This window comes from Eptatretus burgeri, chromosome 12 (genome assembly GCF_056783735.1).
Source record: "Eptatretus burgeri isolate ZD-2024b chromosome 12, Ebu_testis_v1, whole genome shotgun sequence".
NCBI classification, from domain to species: Eukaryota; Metazoa; Chordata; class Myxini; order Myxiniformes; family Myxinidae; genus Eptatretus; species Eptatretus burgeri.
Genome location: NC_140972.1, coordinates 74457230 through 74473941, shown reverse-complemented (window position 1 = coordinate 74473941; position 16712 = coordinate 74457230). Strand labels below are relative to the sequence as shown.

Genomic DNA, 16712 nt, shown 5'->3' with positions numbered 1-16712 from the left:
TGCTCTGCATAGAGAGAGCATGGTACATGACTGGAATCCAAACCAAATCCTGGCAGCTTGGGGGTGAGCACAAGCTGCATTATATCAGCTGACAAATTTGTTATTATACGATGTGATTTGAGTACAAAAATCCAAGAACATTTCAATCGAATAATAATATTTTGTTGGTGGGCAAAGCTCGAGAATTTTCAGGCCATGTGTTGGATATATAAGTCAAAAGGATCTCCTTGTTGAGTCATCCCCAAAATTCACCTGCCATGGTAAGTGAGGCATATAATTCAATACAGAAAGGCCTGTAATCACTGGAAAACTTTAGGCATGACCTGAAATGATCCTTTAACCGTGGATATCTGCCCGGGGTGAGTCAGAATGGTGAGTATCAGTTGCAAATGACGAAAGCGTAGGCGCTTCACTTTTCCGCACCAATCGTTTGTGGAGATCGGCTGTCGCAGATTACAATTGTCAGGTTTTAAGCTGAACATGTGATGGTAATGGCGTCCAGATGTTATTACCCGACAGACAACTTGATATAAGGTCCAAGGGATTCAAATCTCAGGCTTTTGATTGAAGAGTTAATCCAAATGGGAGTTTGTAAAAAAAGTTTATGAGACATTTAGACCGACCTTGTCGTGAGTATCACTGGTAAAATACACCTGACATTTTGAATTGTTGAAGTCGAACATCATTTGAATGAATTTGAATGGTTTGAACTTGTGGAAGAAATTGCTGCCTTAGTTATGGACAAGTTAAGAACTTTCTACTTAATATAACGATAACAGTCCCTGCCAGGCTGCCATACTGCCTCTGGCATCATTGTGATGGGTTTTTTTTGTAAAATAATAATAAAAAAAAAATTCAGTAGCATTTATTTGTTTAAAAAAAAAATCCACAGCCGGATTTCCTTTTTCTCTTCAGGAGATCAGGTGTTCTGCGATGTCATCCTGTTTTCGCAGTTCAGTTAATCAATCATCCGCCAAGCCAATATGTACCTTGGGTCCACTAATTGCTTGATGTTTCTGATAATCAGGATCAATATCTCCCCCCATACCTTCCCACCTGCCTTCGCACCCCCTTCCCCCCCCCCCCCCCGCCAGACTAATTTGTCACTGTTAAAAACATACCAAAAAAACCGAAAGAATATAAATTCCAATCTCTTTGCTTTTGCTAAGTCAAGGTGAGAAAAGAGATTTAAAAACATAAACAGTCTGTTGGCAGGAAAAGCAGATGGCAGTTATTTGTTTATTATTATTATTATTATTATTATTATTATTATTATTATTATTATTATTATTATTTTTTTGATCGTCGAATTTTGAATGGGATGCAGTGCAGAAGGCAGGCCAAGTGCCTGTGAAATACAAAGGAGTTGCTTACTCGATTTGGCTGGTTGTGTTTGCATTATGAACTTTCATGTCTTTATTGGTTTCCTCCGGTCCATCAAAATATGTCACGTGAACCTTTTTACTTTTGCTTCAGTGCCCGAGGTAAGGGGTGTGGGGGAGTGAAGGGCATGGTTGGGAGTGGGAGGAATAGAGTTGGAGGAGCCAAGTGGCTTGTAGATGTTTAAGGTTCCAGCGTTATCAATTACACCATCATCAACATTTAAATGTCTGCATGAGCAGCAGGTGGATGAAAATGATTGAATTGGTGAAGTTTCCTTTTTCATATCGTAAAAAAAGTTTGAAAAGATGTCGAAAATTACAGCACATGTAATTATTTAAACTCCTCTATTCCGCAGAGACATCAAACCAGACAATGTGCTTCTGGATGAACACGGTGAGATATTGACTGATAATGCATCATTATTTTGTTTTCCTCTACATTCTTACCTCGCAAGTGTTTTTGTTTTTTTTTTGACAAAGCTTTACTCATCTGTGCCAACTGGGTTCATCTTGTTTTATTTTTTTTTCCTTAATGCTCGTCGGATTTATGTGGAGTCCTACATTTTCTGTCAAGCCTTTGAAGCCAACCGCTGCCATGCCATGTCAAACCCCCACACTGCTGCCCCGGAGTCTATTTTTAGGACAAATACATCAGCTCATTTCCTTGCACATCAAACTCTTGTGTGTTTTTCAACTCTATTTATTTATTTCGAATGCCTTCACCTTGCGATGCAATGACATCCTCCATTGTATGAAATGGTCTCTTTATTATGGTGTTAAGTCCACCATGTGTGCAATGTGAATAATGCAAAAAGGATGCAGGCCCTTGAGTTTATCTAAATACCTGGTGTTGGCTTAATGGTTCGGGTGGTGGGCTTGGGATCCTAGCATGCTGAGTTCAAATTCCACTTGGCTGTTGAATTAATACCAGGTGGGGTTGACTCTGCCTGTCATCCTTGCAAGGTCGGCAAAATGAGTGCCAGCTTGCTGGTAGCCTGTGTCGGAGAGGCGACCCGTCCAGGATTGTACTTAATAGCCAAGGAGACTGCATTGGCAGCACCAACGCTCAGAACAGAGTCTGGTCCCGATGGATGGATGGATGGATGGAGTTTATACTAATACGTGTGTGTGTGTGTGTTTCATGCTCTGTCACCCTGAGCGAGTGGTTCGTTGTTCGTCACCCTGAGCGAGTGGTTCATGTTCTGTCACCCTGATGGAGTGGTTTTCGTGCTCCGCCACCCTGAGTGAGTAGTTCGTGCTCCCTCACCCTGAGCGAGTGGTTCGTGCTCCCTCACCCTGAGCGAGTGGTTCGTGCTCCGTCACCCTGAGCGAGTGGTTCGTGCTCAGTCACCCTCAGCGAGTGGTTCGTTCTCCATCACCCTGAGTGAGTGGTTCATGCTCCGTCACCCTGAGCAAGTGGTTCATGCTCCATCACCCTGAGTGAGTGGTTCATGCTCCGTCACCCTGAGCGAGTGGTTCGTGCTCCATCACCCTGAGCGAGTGGTGCATGCTCCATCACCCTGAGCGAGTGGTTCGCGCTCCGTCACCCTGAGCGAGTGTTTCGTGCTCCGTCACCCCGAGCGAGTGGTTCGTGCTCCGTCACCCTGAGCGAGTGGTTCGTGCTCCGTCACCCTGAGCGAGTGGTTCGTGCTCCGTCACCCTGAGCGAGTGGTTCGTGCTCCGTCACCCTGAGCGAGTGGTTCGTGCTCCGTCACCCTGAGCGAGTGGTTCGTGCTCCATCACCCTGAGTGAGTGGTTCATGCTCCGTCACCCTGAGCAAGTGGTTCATGCTCCATCACCCTGAGTGAGTGGTTCATGCTCCGTCACCCTGAGCGAGTGGTTCGTGCTCCATCACCCTGAGCGAGTGGTGCATGCTCCATCACCCTGAGCGAGTGGTTCACGCTCCGTCACCCTGAGCGAGTGGTTCGTGCTCCGTCACCCTGAGCGAGTGGTTCATGCTCCGTCCCCCTGAGCGAGTGGTTCGTGCTCAGTCACCCTGAGCGAGTTTTGAAATAACTTCCGATTTCCAAGGCGTTTGCCATATTATTGTGTTTTCTAAATTACCGAGCCAAATATTTTTCCATCAGTCACACGCAGCTGTTTATAAAGATTAATGTTTGTGAACATATCCCTGAAACATCTATATGAATGTGTGTGTGTGTGTGTGTGTGTGTGTGTGTGTGTGTGTGTGTGTGTGTGTGTGTGTGTGTGTGTGTGTGTGTGTGTGTGTGTTGCTCATAAAGCATATCTCTCTCACCTCTCTCACTCTCCCTCCCCTCTGTCTGTCTCTGTCTCTGGACATATCCGGACGGTGGTTATGTCTGGATGGTGTTTGTCTCCAGACGTGTCCGGGCTGTGTTTGTCTCCGGCCAGCTTTGATCTAGACATGTCCGGGTGGTGTTTGTCTCTGGACATATCCGGACGGTAATTAACGCTCCACTGCATGTCTGCCTTCTCTTCCTCTTGCCTCACACTGTCTTCCCTTCCCCCACCCCTTCTCGATCCTCCACCTCTGCTTGCTCCCTCTCCCTCCTCTCTCCTCTCTCCCTGCTCTCTCTCCCCTCTCTCCCTCGTCCCCCCTCTCCCCCCCTCCACCCCTCATAATATTCCTGTTAGTGAAGTGACGGGTGGTATTTGCGAGTAAAGAATAAATATACCACATTAATGAACTCGCACCTGCTTTAAAATGAAACAAACAGCCAGGATATGTTATGTTTTCAGAAATTTGGATTGGTTGATGAACGCAGAAAAGGATGTGGAACCCGAATATGAAACCTTTTTGTTTAAAATCAGTAAATGGATGAAAAGAGGTCTTTCTGTTGTTATGGAGCTGTTACGCTGACTTCTTTAATGGCTACAATTATTCCCATCTTCATTTTTTTGTCCGTTGATGAGGGAAGTATAACTAAATTCTTTCAGGAACTGGCTGACCAGGGAATATATAATGGCTACATTTCAATATTTAAATACTTCCTGCATCATACCATGACTGCCTCTTCTCATGTGGTTGTCTGGTTTGTTGTTGGGAGGTTGTTTGATCCTTGTCCAGTTGGATAGGATCTGGCACCTGGCTAGACTAGACTAGACTATGAGAGTTTTAGTAATATACAAGACGACCCGTGAACCCATTGGGTTCCCGTTGTGACAGCGGTTGATAAAAAAATCATAAAAAAAACATAAAAAAGATAGCTCCAGTGAACTATACTGCTGAGGTTCGGGAATTTATTTTTTTAATAATTTTTTCGTTGCCTGATTTGAACAAAACTTGATACTGCACACCGCAGGAGAATGATGAGTAAGGTGGGCTGAAATTTTTTGCGCTATCGTGTACTGTTTTGGCTGTATTTTGGGAACATACATACATACATACATACATATATACAAGATGAGAGTTTTAGTCATATATAGATAAACATGGAAGTATTAGATCAATATGATGATGTTTATTTTATGCTTAAAAATAAGTCGTTCTTTGTCTCTACTAAATGTTTGAGATTTTAAAATAAATCATTTTATGGAAAAAATAAAACACATAGCTCCAGCGAACTATACTGCTGAGGTTGTTCGCATTCATGAAATACTCCCAAAGAGAACTTGACTTAATCGGGAATTGATTTTTTAAAATAATTTTTCGTTGCCCGATTTGAACGAAACTTGATACTGCACACCGCAGGAGAATGGTGAGTAAGGTGGGCTGAAAAGTTTTGCGATATCGTGTACCATTTTCGCTGTATGTCGGGAACATACATACATACATACATACATACATACATACAAGATGAGAGTTTTAGTAATATACTAGACGACTCCTGAACCCATTGGGTTCCCGTTGTGACAGCTGTTGATAAAACAGAATTTCAAAAAAAACGAAAAAAGAAAAAGATAGCTCCAGCGAACTATACTGCTGAGGTTGTTTGCATTGATCAAATTCTCCCGAAGAGTACTTGACTGAATCGGGAATTGATTTTTTAAATAAATTTTTTGTTGCCCGATTTGAACGAAACTTGATACTGCACACCACAGGAGAATGGTGAGTAAGGTGGCCCTCAAATTTTTGTGCTATCGTGTACTGTTTTGGCTGTATTTTGGGAACATACATACATATATACATACATATATACAAGATGAGAGTTTTTTAGTAATATATAGATAGATAGATGTATTGATGTCAAAATGAGGGGCGGATTATGTTATAAGGAGATCACACAAATAGGTAAAACAAAACGATGTCCTGTAAAAATAAAAGTGCACATTTTCACCTCCTGAGGCAACAACCACACGGCACCGCAGGGCCCAACACAGGTGGAAACGTACATCTGTCTAATCGATGTTTCATTGAGAGCACGGGTACTTTTACCGAAGTGAGCAACCAAGCAGCTTGGAGAGTGCTCACCAAGTGGCTTAAGCACATAAGCAAGCACTCCAACAAATTAGCAACACACAAAATGATTAGATGAGCAACACACCAAACATACACCTCCTGGAGACACCAAAAATGTCAAATATGTCCGAATTAGACAAATGAACATTTTTCTCGGAGTTGGAACTGTTTGTAAGTTCGATTCTGGAGCTTAAATTAAGTAATTCTCCTTTGTTTAAGAGTTACTTGCGGCGATCACTTGTGAGGAAATTAAATAAAGCCACAAACGCTGACGTCTCCAGGTGTTTATAAGCGTTACAATGTACCCAGCGATTTTTAGCTATGATTAACAGGCATTAAATAATGAGTGAGGAAAGTGGAAACAACAACTTTATCGTAAAGAAATCATTGCGGCCTGTTCCAAGTCAAGGCATGGTTGAGCAGGCCAAAAAACATGGCAGCTTCAGACCCCAGCGAGGTTACCCAGGAAACGCCTTAAGACCCAGAGAGTGAGGTGGCCGAGGACCGCCTGGTGAAGGGTATAATTAAATAAGGCTGTTAATTATCTTCAAAAGGGGTTTTTAATTAACCCAAACACCTAATTTTCACTCTGGCACTTCCTGGGAGCTTTCTGAGTGTGCATGCAAAGATTCAGGCTGCTGGGTTTTATGGTTTTGGAGTTATGGAGGAGACACACACTCGCACTCATATATATATATATACACACACACACACACACACACACACTCATATACACACACTCGCACACACACACACACACACACACACACACACACACACACACACACACACACACACACTCGCACTCGCACTCATATATATATATATACACACACACACACACACACACACACTCATATACACACACTCGCACACATACCCCCCACACACACATACACACACACACAGAAAAACACACACACACACACACACACACACACACACACACACACACACACACACACACACACACACACACACACACTCCCTTTTATTGGCCTCGATTAGAAACACAGTACAGTATGTTAAAAATTTCCTCTTCCTCACACCATTTAATTTATTTTGTGGCCCATCTGCTCTCTTGCCGCATTCGATGATTGACGATTTTTAAAAATGTGCCTGATTTTCCCCCGAATTTTAATAATTTAGCGCTCGATTTCCTCATGCTTGCACTGAGTGATGCGAATGAAATAATTCATGAATTTGAAATGTCCGTAAGTGAATTCTACAGGCAACTGTCAAATGGAATTTGAAAGGTCACGGCCAAGGACTTCATCCGGCTTGAAGAAAGTTGTATTTATTTGCTGCTGCTTTATGTTAACGTAATGAATTACAACTTCAATGTTCTGTGCATGTTGTTTGCTGTAGCTGCTCATACTTTTTATTATTAACTCAAATACAGTAATGGCTGCACTTTTCAAATCGATTCTCAAACTTCGTTCACCCAAGATAAAACAGCAGGACCTCTTCTCCTGTTTTGCTTTGTTATCCGCTCATTGTTTTAAGTTTATGAAGTTACGGCCAGATTTAGCTTTGTGCAGCAGGTGTATCTCTGGAATGACAATTGCAATACTAACTAGGAGGGCTCTCGGGAGAGCGCATACGTCCACCCCACAATGCCTGGTCCACGAGAACATATCTGGCCCGATACATTTTTGAAATATCGTTTTTGAGCCCGATCTCTCAATGGTGAAGAATCATTTAAAAATTTCTAGTAATCAGATCCGGATTGAGATATTCACCAAAATCGAATCAACTCTTCCTTGTCACACACCCAATTTGTTCACCAAGTTTCATTCGAATCTATCCCTAACTTTGAGCTATTGTGATATATATATATATATATATATATATATATATATATATATATATATATATATATATATATATATATATATATATATATATATATATGTATGTATATATGTATATATAGATATATATATATATATATATATATATATATATCTATGTGTATATATATATATATATGTATATATATATGTATATATTGTTGCGGATTTCGCGCCCGCCGGCGTGCTGACGGCCACGTAACTCGAATCGCGGCACGTCGCCCACCGGACGGACAATCCAGTCGTGACCCTCTCGGACTAACGCCGGGAACCAGTCACGGGTGGACCTTTCGGTCTCACCGCGATCGAGCCAATCAGCCCCCGCGTGGGATAGGGTTGCTCGCCGAATTCGACCTACCTAAGTACCCACGCGGAGGGTAGACCGGGCGACCGCACCTCGCCGCAGGTCGACTTTGGACACGGGCCACTTAAGCGACCCGTTCCGTACTATCAGAATAACCGAGCGGTGTTATCGTCGACCTCGACGGTTCGATTAATTATCGGGCGTATTCAGCCCACTACCAACCCTTTACGTGAAGCAAGATGGGGATTCAATGGAGGAAAAGATGAAGCGAAGCGGGAGAACAGTTCAATAATAAAGCACATTTATTCGCGGCACACGGGAAACACACATATTCAATTCCACCAAAAGCACACAAAAAAAAAGAAAACACAATTCCATTTACACAAAAAGCAAATATAAAAGCGAAACACAATGCAGAGCTAATACCGACTACCGAGCACACGGCAACACTTATACAATTCTACTTCACAGACGGCGCCGACAACACATACCCAAAACCAAGGAAAAGAAATACCCTCAAGGATGAGGCGGGCCTGAGGCCGAGACCGGGTCGCGCCTACCCGTCTGGTGATGAGACGCGGAGCGGCGATGGCGCCTCACTCCGCGGGCCTCGCGGACAGTCTGGCAGGGGGTGGGAAAGGGGGGCCCCCTTGGTCGCACTATCTCAGCGCGGGGGGAAACAGGAGGGGGTTGTTGATGCTCGGGGTATAGAGGATCTTTATTATGTGCGACGAGCGTCTCCACCTCGGCCAGGTCGCGCTGCCGGCCTCCCTCGGGCGTGCAGCTCCTGGCACCGACGCGAGCACCCCCTCGTCTGCCTTCGCCGCTGCCGCCTCTCCGCCTCTGGACTCTCCACCCTGGACTCTTCTTTGGGCTCTCCTCGTTCGACTCTCTTCAGCTTCTCCAGCTACTGCAGGCTTCGGGCTCCAGACTTCCACACTCTTCTCACTCTGCTGACTGACGAACACCGTCCTTTTATCCCCCCGTAGCTTCGCCTTTGACCCCCTCCCTTCGACCTTTCACCTCGCTCCCCATTGGCCCGAGAAAAAGTGGGCGTGAAGGCTTTTTGATCCACAAATTTGCATATATCGATCGTTCTGGAGGCGGGGCCAAATCGCCCCTCGCTCACCGATTGGACGGCAAAAAGTGGGCGTGTGTCGTTTTTGATCCGTTTTTGAAGCACAAAATCCGTGATTTTGTACACGCTGTTCAACGTGCGCCCTGCACGAGTCCAACACCGGTACCCACAGCGGGGCAAGAACGGTGGCGATGCTACGGTTGCGAGGTGTGACGTGAAGGTCGTGGCGGTTGTGGTGAAGCAGCGTTGTGGTTGGTGGTTGATGTTGTGGTTGTGGTGGTAATCATGGCGGTTGGTCCAAAATAAAGATAGTAAAAGAAAAACGGCTATCCTGAAGAGTCGCAGCTCGCATAAATGACATGTATTCCCACTAGACAACGGGTTTGGGCCTAACTACACATGCACTTACCGAGATACCTCACCTAAGGGACCTGAATGGTGGTTTGCGAATTTGGTAACCACAACAATATATATATATATATATATATATATATATATATATATATATATATATATATATGTATATATATATATATATGTATGTATATATATATATGTATGTATATTGTTGTGGTTGACGAAATTCGCAAACCACCATTCAGGTCCCGTAGGTGAGATATCTCTGTAAGTATATGTGTAGTAGCCCAAACCCGTTGTTTAGAGGGAATAAATGTCATTCATTCGGGCTGCGACCCTTTAAGATAGCCGTTTTTCTTTTACTATCTTTATTTTGGACCAGCCGCCATTACTACCACCACAACCACCACCAACCACGTCTCAACAGCCATCACACAACAACCACCAACCGCAACGCCGCTTCACAACAACAACAACGCCAACAGCCACGACCCTTGCCGTCACATCTCGCTCTCGCAACCATCGCATCACCGCCATTCCCGCGCTGCTTGTGGGCACCGATCCTGGACTCGTACAGGGCGCGCACCGAGCAGCGGGTGCAAAAACACCAGCTTTTCCGAGAAATCGGATCAAGAACGATTCACGCCCACTTCTGTTCCGTCCTATCAGCGAGCGTGGGGCGATTTGGCCCCGCCTCCAGGTGCGTCGGAGTATAATCGCTACATGCAGATTCGCGGATCAAGAATCATTCACGCCCACTTTTCCTCTGTCCAATGGGGAGCGTGGCTCCGCCCCCGAGCGATTCCTGATCCAAAAATCTGCATATGATTTCTCCTGTCGGACTATAAAGCACCGAGCGCGGAGCGAATCGAGGCAGTTGTTGAGGGAGTTTCTGAATCGGGAGAGAAAAAGAGTTTCTGAATCGCAGTTGGAAAGAGTTGAGCAGTTGGACAGAGTTGTTGAGAAGAAGGAAGTCAAGAGTGAGAGAGTTGAGCAGTTGGACGGAGTCGGGCAGTTGGACGGAGTTGAGAAGAGTGGAGAGTGGGAGAGTTGGAGAGTTGTGGCGGCGGCGAAGGCAGTCGAGAGGGCGCTCGTGTCAGAGTCGGGGAGCTGCGAAGAGGGGAGGCCGGTAACGCGACCGAGGTTGCGGTGGAGTCGCTCGTCGCGGGACCCAAGCCAGCGAGATATCCTCATTCCCCCGAGCATCAACAACCCCCTCCTGTTTCCCCCCGCGCTGAGATAGTGTGAGAAGGGGGCCCCGTTCCCACCCCATTCCAGGCAGTGCCAGCGAGGCCCGCGGAGTCGGGGCGCCGCCGCCATTTGCGGCTCATCACCAGACGGGTAGGCTCGACGCGGTCTCAGCCCCAGGCCCGTCTGCCCCCTTGTAGTTGAGGGTGGTCCCTTTTTCTTTTGCTTTGAGTATATGTGTTGTCGGCGCCGTCTGTGAAGTAAAACTGTATAAGTGTTGCCGTGTGCTCGGAAGTCGGTAGTAGATCTGCATTGTTGCATTTGCTTTTTGTGCAGAATTGTTGTGTTTCTTCTACTTTTACATTTGCTTTTGGTGTATAATAGTACATGTGTGCTTTCCGTTTACCGCGGAATAAATGTGCTTTATGTTGAACTGTTTTTCCCGTTTCGCTCCGTCTTTTCTTTTATTGAATCTCCATCTTACTTCACGTAAAGGGTTGGTCGTGGGCTAAATACGCCCAATAATTAATCGAACCGTCGAGGTTGACGATAACACCGCTCGGTTATCCCGATAGTACGGAACGGGTCGCTTAAAGTGGCCCGTGTCCGAAGTCGACCTGCGGCGAGGTGCGATCGCCCGGTCTACCCTCCGTGTGGGTACTTAGGTAGGTCGAATTTGGCGAGCAACCCTATCCCACGCGGGGGGCCGATTGGCACGATCGTGGTGAGGCCGAAAGGCCCACCCGTGACTAGTTCCCGGCGTTAGTCCGAGAGGGTCACGACGGGATTGTCCGTCCGGTGGGCGACGTGCCGCGATTCGAGTTACGTGGCCGCTCTCACGCCGGCGGGCGCGAATCCGCAACACTGGTGTCAGGAGTGGGACACAAACTCATCCCCCTCCTCGCGGCACTGGTGTCGGAGAGCGGGAAAACGGGCTCTCCTGTCTCCAGCTAAATTCACGGGAATCGGTCCAGGGGTGAGACGAGCGACCCCCGATTCCCTCCAAATTACGAGCGATTCAAATTAACCTTTTACGAGAAATAAGATGGCGTCTCAAGGCGAGCGGGAGTCAGGGGTATTAGAAATGTATATGTGTAGTAATGTAGAATCCATGGTCCAGGATGAAAACCCCGTGCAGGAAATGTTGGTTGTGCAGGAACACGAACTCCCCTAACTGAACCCAGAGCCCAAAATAGGTGCGGCGGCGGCCGCGGTGTATGACACCTCCCCTCCCCCTCTCTGCCCAAACCCCCCGATCCTTGCCGAATCGGCTCAGCTGAGTGCACCCGACATGGCCCAGCTATACGCCATGCTGGCAGGAATCAGTGGGGACATGCACGAAATGAAAACAAAAATTGATACAAACACAAACGAAATAAAAGGCATGAACGAAAAAATGGATACAAACACAAATGAAATGAAAAACGAAATAAAAGGCATGAACAAGCAAATTAACGGAATGAAAACTAATATGGAAATAAATGCGCAAGGAATGAAGGAAGAAATGAAAGGGCTGCGGGGTGAGACGCAGAGCATGGGCCGAAGCCTGCAGGCGGGCATGAAGGCCGTTACCAGGGAGTTTAAAATGGCGACTCCACATGTGTGGGCGAACAAGCTGGGAGGGAGTGTAACGGCTGTCAGGCCCGCGGTGGAGGCGGGTGACAAAGTAATTCGGGAGACTTGTTGGGCGAGGGTCGTGACGGAAAAAGTGACGGTGACCAAGAGGGAAAAACTAATTGGGGTGATAGAGACGTGCACGAGGGAGATAACAAGGGAAGAGACGGAAATAATAGTTGAGACAAGGGAGGTAAAGGGTGAAGAGGTGACTGAGTTGGCAGAGACACGGGAGATGGGAACGATAGAGGGAAGACTACACGATGAAGACGGGGATCGAGACGCACACACACACACACGGAGGTAGTGGAGGATAATGGGAGTGAGCTGGTGGACTGGGTGGAGACCCAGTGCGAGCAGCGGGATGGCCTCCTCCAGGAACGAGGGGAGGGAATATGCCACCTTGAGGCGAGTCACGACCAGGTGGGTTCGGTCGTGTCGAGCGAGTTCGGGGGGAGGAGTGCTGTGGACAGGTGCACGGAGAGCTTGGGGGGTATAGAGGCCCCGGAGACTCTTGTGGGGACACGAATCCCCAGTGTGGTTGTCCCTGTGTGTGTGGTGCAAGGTGTGAGTGCGTCCCCGTGTGTGGATGAAACCGCCAGTATGGATGAGACACCGCGGGCGAGTTCCCCCGCGTGTGTGAGTGAGACACCGCGGGCGAGTGCCCCCGCGTGTGTGAGTGAGGCACGGTGTGTGAGTGAGACACCGCGGGCGAGTGCCCCCGCGTGTGTGAGTGGTGTAGTGGCAAGTGTGCCAAAGGGCGTGCTTCCCAGCATGCCGTGTGTGGATGAGGCACCGTGTGTGAGTGTCGCCGTGTGTGTGAGTGAAACGGCCAATATGAGTGAGGCACCGCGTGCGAGTGCCCCCGCGTGTGTGAGTGGTATGGTTTGTGTGAGGGAAATGGCACGAGTGAGTGAAAGGCCGCGAGTGAGTGGAGCCACGTGTGCGAGGGAGGTGGCATGTGTGAGTGAAACGGCCAGTATGAATGGAGCACCACGTGTGAGTGGTATGGGTAGTGTGAGGGAAATGGCATGCGTGAGTGAGCGGCCGAGTGTGAGAGAGACAGCGTGTGCAAGGTCGCTGTGTGTGAGGGAGATGTCGGTCGGCATGTGTGAACATGCAGCCGCGTCTCCCGGTGTGAGTTTAATGGTGAGGTGTGTTAGCGTCGTAACACGCGGGAGTGCGTGTGTTGAATGGCGACGACGACGGCGACAGAAGAAAGAAAGCCGAGTAGCGGCTGTAGCTGTTTCGGGGACCATGCCGTGTTCACCCAGCAGCGAGCGCGAGGTCCGTGCTGTGCAACGCACGAGGCCCCCACGTGCTCGCTTGCGAGAGTGAAGTCCCGGTCCGGAAACGAGCGCGGTGAATGTTGCCGATCCCGCGACGGACAAAGTTTAGGCAGGATTACGGATTTGGACCGGACGGGTTCTCCACGCGATCGTGTGTGTTAAGCTCCAACGGGCAAAGCACATGTGTTCGCGTGGGGAACCCCTCGAGACGTGGGGCTTGTGTTTTTTTTATGCGCACGGTGACGTCATGGCTGCACGTGGGGTTGGAATCCGGCAGGAGGGGTATCCCTGCCGGATGGTACCGTCCAAGGAGGGACGAGGTACACGTGCAGCTGCATGACGTCACGGGCAGGTGCAAAGTGCGCGAGCTGTGAGTTACCGCGCTGGTGCTTCACAATTAGAAAAAAAAAAAAAAAAAGCAAGCCTCACTTTCGGGTGCACAGGATTCCCGGGCAAGGGGTGGAAGACCCCCTTACCTGGGCACAGGATGAAACTAGTTAGGGGGAAGGGTTAGCTTAGCTAGACCGACTTCATGGGGCAGGGGTAAGTCCTCATGGAGTCCGTGGAATGGATTAGTTAGAGGGATTTAGATGAGCTTTAGGTGGGGAAATAAAAGTTATTTTAAGGATTTGGAGACATGGACAGACTTGTGAATGTGTAGAGGGGACGTAGTTTAGCTACGTAATGTTAAATGGAACATGCTATAGTATAAGGGACGACGTGGAAGCACGAGTTAGTTAGGGGATGCAGTTAGAAGGATGGCAGAGTTCAGCAGTGTGTGTGTTGAAGAGTTGTGAGGTGAGTACATGATGAGTGAGTGAGGCCAGCGGGTCTGTGTGAATGGAGCGAATGGGGAATGCATGGTGCGATGAGTGATTGGGGGGAGGAGTGACTCCCGCCCAAGGGACCCCGGGGTCAGTGTAGAGTGAGTTAGGGGGTTAGTTAAATTGAAAAATGGAGGTCGTTTTGTTGTTGGTGTGAATGTAGGCTCGAAACCCGTTTGGAGGGGTGCAGGAGCCCTGTTGACGGGCTGGGAGCGTGGCTGCGAAAGGTGAGTATCGCTAAGTGGGTACCCCGGGCACCAGGCTAGTCGGCCGTGGTAGGTCAAGGGCCCATGGGGGGCCAGGATAGCGTAGTGGGCACGGGTGCGTCTGCTTGGTGCGGGGGCCTGGGGCGCCATTAGCCGTGTGGGCAGTATTGTGGGCACGGGTGACCCTCGGAAAGGGGCCTGGGAAGCCAGCCTGCCACGTGTGCGTTTCAGGGGAGGTGCCATGGGGGGCACTCCCGGGTGTTTAGGGAGCTGGTAGGCTCGGAGGCAGTGTAGTGCCCGGGGGTGCCATCGTAGGGGAATTGGCAGAGGGTCGTGCCTGCCAAAGGGAGCCACGCGTCCCAGCCATGAGACCGTGTGAGGGCACGGAGAGAAAATTGGGGGGGCGAGGCCCAAAATTGTAAGGATGCTAACACAGGCGACGGGAATCTGGGTTGATAGAACCAATAGTTTAAGCGAGAGGCGCTTGTTGAAAGCTCCGGGGTAGTTTAACAGTTAAATGGTTAGGGTAGATTAGGAAGTGTACCCCTCCGCACCATCCATCCCCTCGCTCTCGTTGTGGGCCGCTGGACCCACTTTGGTTATAGATCGCTGAAGTCTGGGGAGGCCATCCTGAGGCTTGAATTGGGCCTCGACACAGGACGCTAGCTCTCCCTTGTTCCCCTCCGGGAAGGGAACGTAGGGGTTGGGAGTAGGCTAGGTGACAGGATAGGTTAGCCGAACAAGGACAGTAAAGGGGGTTAGGGGACGATTTATAGTGGGGAAGTAAAAATAAAAAAATAAGTTGGGCTAAATTGGGGTTTGACAAATTAAGGGCGTGGGTATAGACAATGACAGGCAAAGGCGATAGGTTGGGAGGGAGACCGTAGAGTAGGTCCGAGCCCGCCTTCCGAGTGGCCAGCACCACCGCACTCCCTCCACCAACCTCCACTGAACGGCAAAGGCTGGCCAGCTTCATCTGCTGGCTGCGTTGCTGCAAGGCAAAGGCCGGCCCACTTCATCGGCAGCTGTTGTTTTGCTGCAAGGCCTGTGCCGGCTGGATCGTCTGCAGCTGCTGTGCTGCAAGGCCTGTGGCGGTCGGATTGTCTGCAGCTGCTGTGCTGCAAGGCCTGTGCCGGTCGGATTGTCTGCAGCTGCTGTGCTTCAAGGCCTGTGCCGGCCAGTTCATCTGCCGGCTGTGTTTGCCTGCAGCGGCCTGGTTCTGCAGGCTGTGTTTGCTTGATCACCTTTGCCATGCCATGCCCACTGCCCCTGTTCACCCGCCCCGTTCAATTTTTGCTTTGCCCCCCCCCCCTGTTCATTGCCATGTGCGCCAGGATCAGAAAGCAACCGTTTGCAAGCTGCGAGAACTGCCCTGTTGGCAGCTACAACACGGGCCTGCAGTGGCGGCCCGTGCACCGTGTTTGCGTCCATCCATTCATCCATCCATTCGTTGTGTTCATTGCGTGTGCCACTTGAGCTGGCACGGAGACTGCATTTGTGCAGCCCATGCACCGTTGTGGTTCACTGCGTTCAGTTCAAAAGGGAAGGCCTTGGACTGCGTGTGAGCAGCCGGCCACATTCTCTGTCACCTGCATTGTTTGAGCCAGAGACTGCATGCGAGCAGCCTGGCTCCCTGCTAACTGCTTTCTTTTTGCAGAGTCCATTGATCCTGGGCCATGGTTTAGTGTAAAATTTGTAAGTTAAGGTTAAGATGTACTGTACATATGAGTGCGCCCCCGGCATGTCTGTCTTAGCGCCGGCAATTTTATTTAAGTAGTCCGTGTGAGTGGGTTTGTTTAGGTAGTTACTCAGCCCTCAGGTTATTTATTTTGGGGACACGAATACCATGAATGTCGCACTCAGGGATCTGTAGGTAAAATGTACTAGGGGAAAACTACACATGATGGCACACGAAAATTTGACGACTCGGGACGAGTCTGTAAAAAGGGGAGGGGGTGGTGTTGTGGTTGACGAAATTCGCAAACCACCATTCAGGTCCCGTAGGTGAGATATCTCTGTAAGTATATGTGTAGTTAGGCCCAAACCCGTTGTTTAGAGGGAATAAATGTCATTCATTCGGGCTGCGACCCTTCAGGATAGCCGTTTTTCTTTTACTATCTTTATTTTGGACCAGCTGCCATTACTACCACCACAATCACCACCAACCACGTCTCAACAGCCATCACACAACAACCACCAACCGCAACGCCGCTTCACAACAACAACAACGCCAACA

At 48.7% G+C, this 16712-nt stretch overlaps 1 protein-coding gene across 7 annotated transcripts in view; it reads left to right on the top strand.

Moving 5' to 3' along the window:
* The window catches only part of LOC147015919 (serine/threonine-protein kinase 32B-like), a 232001-nt gene that overhangs the window by 169462 nt on the left and 45827 nt on the right, over window positions 1-16712 (top strand). For all 7 annotated transcript variants that reach the window (XM_085848544.1, XM_085848539.1, XM_085848541.1 and 4 more), the window contains one exon: window positions 1739-1776. In XM_085848544.1, the coding sequence (XP_085704670.1) occupies window positions 1739-1776 (38 nt within the window). The remainder of the gene's footprint in view (window positions 1-1738; window positions 1777-16712) is intronic.